This window comes from Pimephales promelas, chromosome 5 (assembly GCF_988280905.1).
Source record: "Pimephales promelas chromosome 5, fPimPro1.hap1.1, whole genome shotgun sequence".
Taxonomy (NCBI): Eukaryota; Metazoa; Chordata; class Actinopteri; order Cypriniformes; family Leuciscidae; genus Pimephales; species Pimephales promelas.
In genome coordinates this window covers 35,768,765-35,775,937 of record NC_142773.1, presented here as the reverse complement: position 1 = coordinate 35,775,937, position 7,173 = coordinate 35,768,765, and the positions used below count along the sequence as shown (strand labels likewise).

The 7,173-nt window shown below is 39.3% G+C and overlaps 1 protein-coding gene across 1 annotated transcript; it reads left to right on the top strand.

Moving 5' to 3' along the window:
• Positions 1-2,023: 2,023 nt before the first annotated feature.
• ptger4c (prostaglandin E receptor 4 (subtype EP4) c) lies at positions 2,024-4,996 on the top strand. Its single transcript, XM_039677746.2, has 2 exons — positions 2,024-3,006; positions 3,579-4,996. The coding sequence occupies exons 1-2, from the start codon at positions 2,131-2,133 to the stop codon at positions 4,173-4,175; spliced, it is 1,473 nt and encodes a 490-aa protein (XP_039533680.2). The 5' UTR covers positions 2,024-2,130; the 3' UTR covers positions 4,176-4,996.
• Positions 4,997-7,173: the final 2,177 nt, after the last annotated feature.

Sequence of the window (7,173 nt, the reverse complement as noted above, 5' to 3'; positions counted from 1 at the left end):
AGCTTTATCGACATCCTGTGTTTAGAAAGGCTCTGCCACACTCCCAGCAACATTGCTTCACATAGATTCCTGCAGATTCATAACCCTCCACCTGTGCCTAAATACTCCCAAATGGATTAGGAGATGGATGCAAAGATTTTCCCAGTCCAAACACAGAGATCAATACCTCTCCACTATATCCGCTCAGCATGTGTGTGTGATGGACTGTTTGCAATGAATTTGTAAAATGGCATCACAATCATTGATTATGTGAGAAGACCTAACAACTTTTTGATATATAACAATTACATCTGCTTCAATGGCATACATCTTTTTTAGTTTTTACAGGTGCAGTGATGAAGGATGCATACTGGCCTTGTCAGAGACAAAGAGCTGTACAATACATTCTTAATGACGTTTTAAGACTTTCCAAGATGAGGGGAAACAATAGAAACAATAATTCTGTTTGACACACGCACACATACATCTGATGTTTTTGGTAACCTAAAATGCTTGGTAAAGGTATGTTGGTGAGTCCAATACTATTTACAGTAATATGATTAAATCAACCTGTCAATTTAGGCGTCTGATCAGGAACAAATAGATCCTGAAAGGGATAGTTCTCACAAAACTAAAATAAAAATGTGTAATCAGTCCTCACTCATTTCGTTCCAAACCTAGATCACATTAGAAAAAATTAGTTGCACCTTATTTTTTAAAAAAAATAATATCTTCTTTTATGTTTTAAAGAAGCCATACATGTTACATGCCATACATGTCATACAAATTCTCCAAACGGTTGATCCGTTGAATAGTCTAAGCCCACAAAATTTTGACATGAGTTCATTGCGTAAATCCTTAAATGTAAAATGGTTAAACTAGTTACATTTTCTGTTTTTTTATTTATTTTAAATTTTTTATATTGCACATAAATCTTGAATTTGATAATAAAAAGGGATGTTAAGCATTAGTTCAACCAAATGATCAACCAGTGCTGCATGCACCTCATGAACCTTCGGTTGCAAACCTATATAAAAAAAAAACCCAAGACAACGTACAGGGTCAACGCTCGGGAAGAAGAAAAGGACTATGTGTGCACAAAACACAAGAAGAGGGAGACGAGGTCAAGGACGTAGGGACGTTTCCAAAGAAATAAAGGCTTCTTATGTTCTCAATCATGGCTTGTGTAAAACTGTAGTTAAAAAAAAGATTTATCTCAAGATTTATCAATTAGTTTTAAAACAAAGAAACAAAAATATTTGCCATACAGAAAAAGTGCAACCATCCCAGCTTACATCAGGGAACATGGTCAGAGTCAGAGTTTTACTAGTGGTATGTTGGTATAATGCATATATTCTACCATTAATACTTTTGAAAGACTAAGGATTTTGAGCAAGTCACAGTCTTTTGCAGGGTAATCTATTGTGTGGTGCTGTTTGTACGAATTGTTTCAAGACTGTATTATTCAAGAAATGTAAGGGACTGAGAAAAACTCTTAGAGGATAATTTGTCTTTTCAGTTGAATGTTCAGTTATTAGGCTATCATTCACATGAAACAAATACAGTTACACTCTAAAAAATGCTGGGTTGTTTTAACCCAATTTTGGGTAAAATATGGACAAACCCAGCCATTGGGTTAAAAATGTAATTTAAAAATGTAACCCAGTGGCTGGGTTTGTCCATATTTTACCCAAAATTGGGTTAAAACAACCCAGCATTTTTTAGAGTGTACATTGTATAGCAAATATAAGTCACAGGCAGCATAAATTATTATTATTAGCTATTATTTTCCATTCATACATTTAGAAACCGCGAGCAACAGAAAAAGATATTGCTCCTCAAAATAATGCAGTTAAACATACAAAACATCTGCAACTATTGCAATTCCTAATTGAATTGAGCTTGTTGCAAGCTATACACCTGCGTTTACAAGTAGCTATATCTGGCTGCATTGGATTGCATGTGACGTATCTCTCTATCGCTGACATCACAGGTGGGAAAGAGGAGCTGTGGGTTTTATAAAAGCAGTGACACTCAAGGCACAGAGAGATGCGAGTAAACTTAAGAGGTAAAGAAGTCTGTTCGTCATAGCCTGCCTATTTGGTGAATTCACTGCATGTGCAGTGGCTGCACACTGTACCCTACCTACTTATGGAAAGTGAAGACTTTGAGTTTGTGGAGCCACTCACACAGTCTGTCAACACATCAGGCATGAATGATTCACTGTTGAATCTGGGTTTGAATATGTCAGAAGTTCTCGTGCCTTTCGCCAACAGCTCGTCTCGTGATTTGCGCCTGGACTATCGCTCTCTCATCACTTCGGCCACTATGTTTGGCTTCGGAGTCCTCGGAAACCTCGTGGCGATCGTGGTGCTTTGCATCTCCAAGAAGGAACAGAAAGAGACCACCTTCTACACTCTGGTGTGCGGGATGGCCATCACGGACCTGCTGGGCACCTGTTTCACCAGTCCGGTGGTCATCGCCACGTACATCGCGGGCAGGTGGCCGGGCGGAACGCTCCTGTGCCATTTCTTCTCCTTCTCCATGCTGTTCTTCGGCTCGGCTGGGATGTCTATTCTGTGCGCCATGTCAGTGGAGAGATATATGGCCATAAACCACGCGTACTTCTACTCTCAGCATGTGGATCGGGCCATGGCTCGGTTCGCGCTAATGGCGACGTATCTGGCGAATATCGTGTTGTGCATCATGCCCAGTTTTGGTTTTGGAAAGCACACGAGACACTTTCCCGGAACTTGGTGCTTCTTGGACTGGCGCGCCATGGACCCCACCGGTGCCTCGTACACGTTTCTGTACGGAGGTTTCATGCTGCTGTTGATCGCCATCACGGTCCTGTGTAATTTCGCTGTGTGTCGTTCACTGGTCGGGATGAGTAAAATGAGTCGCATGGTGAGGGCAGAGGTATCCGGACAGCGCAGGTTCAAATTAACATCTGCGGCGGAGATCCAGATGTTCTGGCTGTTGATTTTAATGACCATCGTGTTCCTAGTGTGCTCCATCCCTTTAGTGGTGAGTTATTCAGAAGTAGTACTACTATTTTATTTGTTCTTGTGTAGCCTAATTCATATTATTTATGATTAAGCGCTATACCAGTGGAGCTTGCGTATCTATAGCACGATTGTCATTTCTCGTGGCATTTATACGCCAAAAATGTTTTTTTGCGTGCATATGCTACGCACTGAAACCCCCTGGGTAGGTTTAGGGGGAAGGGGGGTGGGTAGTTCGTACTTATTATACGCCAAAAAGTGCGTGTCATATGCACGCGAAAAACGCGTACCATATGCAAAAACTAGTTTTAGCGTATAAATGGCATGAGAAATGACATTCCTGCTATAGATAGCTACAAACTTTCATGAGATCGGGCTCATAATTCTGCCAATCATAATGAAACATTTTATATGTATCGTAAGTAATGATTAAGTTGCGTACAATAATGTGTATTCAAGGTGCAACAAGGAAAATATTTTCGCACTTTTCACTTAGGGATGGTATACTTGTATAATGTGTCAATCGCTATTACTTTCAAAGAGTTGTGATCTTTTCTCATTTTAATGGGATTTCATTTTTGTTCAATTTAACAGGTGCGCATTTTCGTCAACCAGCTGTACGATCCTGCTCACATATCATCAGGCAGAAGTCCAGACTATCGCAGTGATCTCCTGGCCATTCGGTTCGCCTCCTTCAACCCTATCCTGGATCCATGGGTGTATATTCTGTGCAGGAAAAACTTATTAACTAAAGGTTGCACGCGACTCAAGCGTATGATCAGACTGGGGAAAGGGGACCATAGTCATGTTTCGGGTTGGATGGATGGTCAACATTCACCTCCGTCATTTATGCAAAGCAACTACACAAGTTACGCATCGTTGCGCACAGCCACCTGTAGAAACGACGTGTGTAAACAGACCTCCACAAACACTAAATCTTATGTGGACTTAACCCTTAGGCAGGCATGGGACTTTGATACAGCCCTGGCTGAGTTTCATCCTTTCAGGGTCGAGCAGAACGGTGTCATGGGTTTTGATGAAGAGGAAAGAGCATCAAGCCCCAAACTCCTCAACAAAATTGTTGTGGCTCCACCAGCTGCTGAAATATTAGAAAATAATAAAGCTGAAATAGTGACCTGCACGTTCAGTACACCAAGTTCATGTGTGTCAGAAAGGTGCATGAGACAATGAACTTGATGCCAATCTAGATTTAATCTGTTAAAGGACAACTCCGGTGCAAAATTAACCTTTGGTCTAATAACACATTGGTACCTAGTTAACCGTTTTATGAGGTTTGTTTCCATGATAATCGAATTAAAGAGTTTTATCTAAACTCTTTAGCGTATAATGTTAGTATATAGGACATAGTGGTATTACAGCGATTTTTATTTTTCATTACTCTAACAAGGCTCAAAATAGATGTAAAAATAGATGTCCCTACATGTAAACCGAAGCATTGAGGACTTTGTAAGTGTACAGACATGGTTTGACTGGTCGAGACTGTTGTCCAAGATGGCTCCTGTCTGTATACACGAAGTGTACTGTCTTTATAAAGTATCTTCTTATTAAACAGTCTGTACACTTACAACGTTCTCAATGCTTCGGTTTGCATGTTCCCTCATTATGTGAGTGTGGGGCTATTTTGAGCCTTGTAAGTGGTATTAACTAGCGATTTTTATTTTCATCACTCTATGCCCTATATACTAGCGTTATACGCGAAACAGTTTTTAGAGATAAAACTCTTCACATTGGATTATCATGAAAACAAATCTCAGACAACGGTTGACTAGGTACCAATGTGTAATTAGACCAAAGGTTCATTTTGCGCCGGAGTTCTCCTTTAAGCACTGTGAGGAAAAAAGACTCTTTGTCATTTTACATTCACAAATAATTCTGTGAATTTGCTTATTTTTTTGATTCTGAATGATCCTGATTTTAGGATTAACTCATAACACTTGTATATCTATGTTTTGTTAGATGACATGGATGTGTTTAATATGCGATTATGGACATGCTGCTTCCTTCTATTGTGCTGTGCCACATTGCATGCTGGGTTGTACTTGACTGTGACTTGTCAAACTGTGAGGTGTCAATTATGATACCTCAATGATACTTGAATTTTGGTGCTTAATAAATATTTTGTAACATCCAAATGCTCTGATCCATCTGAATTTATGACTTGAATCATTGATATTTTTGAAGTGACTCATTTTAAATAAAGTTGTATTTCCATAAAATTCAAAAAAGTGGATGTGGTAATACACATGTACATTTAAAGGGCTGTCAAAGAGAAAGATAGCCTACTGTTTACAGCCAAAGGGTGTAGTTACTGCATCAACCAGCAGGGGCGAACTAGCCCATGATGGTTACGCTGGTGACTGGTCTACAGCCAAAATGCGTTTTTTAAATGCCATGAGTATAATGAGGTGCTGAGCATTTTTTACTGGTCGCCGAGAGTTGAAAAATGTTCAACTGATAAAACGCAGCACTCATCACTGTCACTTTTTACCCAGCCGTCCAATCACAGTGTAGGAGGGGTGGGACTAATACCACACCAACCAACTGTCACAAGATTCTTTCTGTACAACGACATCAACAAGCAGAGCTAACAAACAAAATGGATGAAAAATATTTTTTTAGTATGAAACAAATTATCTGCAAAATCAGTTAAAAGTAAACTGTGCTGTGGATATTCTGTAGCTATCATAGCAATGAAACGTCTCAATGGAAAAAACGCTGCGCAGCCAAAACGGTCTCAAGGGCCCACATCTATAGGCGTCTTCAGCTGGCTAAAAACGCTTCAGTGGACACACAGCCTTAAAGGGGTCATCGGATGCCCATTTTCCACAAGCTGGTATTATTCTTTAGGGTGTTCATGTAAAGTTTGTAATATACTTTGGTTAAAATTCCTCAATGTTTGAGTAAAATAACTAGGGCTGTCAACTTTAGTCGTTTAGTCGACTAATCGGTCGATGCCGTCGTGGTCGACTGACATTCTTATTGGTCGACCAGTTGCATTTTTTTTTTTTTTTTACCAATAGAAGGAATTTTTCAATGACTTACTCCTTGATATTTATTCATTTATAATCAGTTATTTATTACTGTATTCTAAATATAATTAGCCTATGTTTTGTCCCCAACTTTAAAATGCTTTAATTTAGGCTATTTTTGTAACTGCGCCACAGTTTAGCGCACACACATAATACACTGACTCGGGAACCGCACCTGTGGCTGGCTGCGCTTCTGCTCGCGCTCGGTAAGGGATGCTGTATTCATTCTGTTAGAACGCTGCTTGTTTTGGCTTTAGTCGACAAAATGTCCAGGAATAAATCTTTTGTCTGGCTGCATTTTAAAACAAAGACGACAAGACTGTGGAGGGAGGCGATCGCGTTGCCATTATGAGCGCGCAAGTCGCGCGCCTACATTTAAAATCGAACTTGAGCGCGCAAAAGACGTGAGCAGCCTTTTAACGGCTATGCAACACCCTGACTCAATAGATTGTGTTTTCTTAATGTTTTCGTTTTTATTTGTACACTTGACGCATTTGAAAATAGCCTAAATAATGCAACAAAACGAAAATAAACATATACGCGGTACAGCCTATTATAGGATTGTTTTTAAGTTATTTGGGGTTTTTTGAGTGTTGTTTAAAACGCCTTGATCGTCAGGACTAAAGTTAACCCATAGCTTTGAAAGTAAAGAAGAATATAAAGCCTGTATAAACGAGAGCTTTTGTTGGGATTTTTCATGATGTGTGGCAGATAGCAGTTATATTTTTTGCAGCGTGTGGTGTGGTCAGGTGCGCGATTGGGACTGTACTATAGACCTAGGACAGAGCTCTTCACTTTTTGCAGTTAAAAAATCACTTAATTTTCAAAGAATTATATTATTATTATAGTTTTATTTATTTGTGATGTTTTTTCGTTGTTGTTTTATAAATGCTCAATGACAATTGTTTAAAAAATGTTTAATCAAAATATCACGTTTTTTTTTTTTTTTTTTTTAGTCGACTAATCGTCGAGCAGGACACGACTTTGGTCGACTAAGGATTTCTTTGGTTGAATACAGCCCTAAAAATAACACCCTTTTTACCTCCTCAAAAACAGCTTTGTTCACAGTGACCTGTTTCGGTGCATGTCTCTTTAAATGATAATAAGTAACCGCTCACCCCACCCCTCTCTCCCCAATG

Coding starts and splice junctions, on each gene's coding strand:
- ptger4c (XM_039677746.2), top strand. CDS start 2,131: ATGGAAAGTGAAGACTTTGAGTTTGTGGAGCCACTCACACAGTCTGTC. Junction 3,007..3,578: donor TGTGCTCCATCCCTTTAGTG/GTGAGTTATTCA, acceptor TCAATTTAACAG/GTGCGCATTTTCGTCAACCA.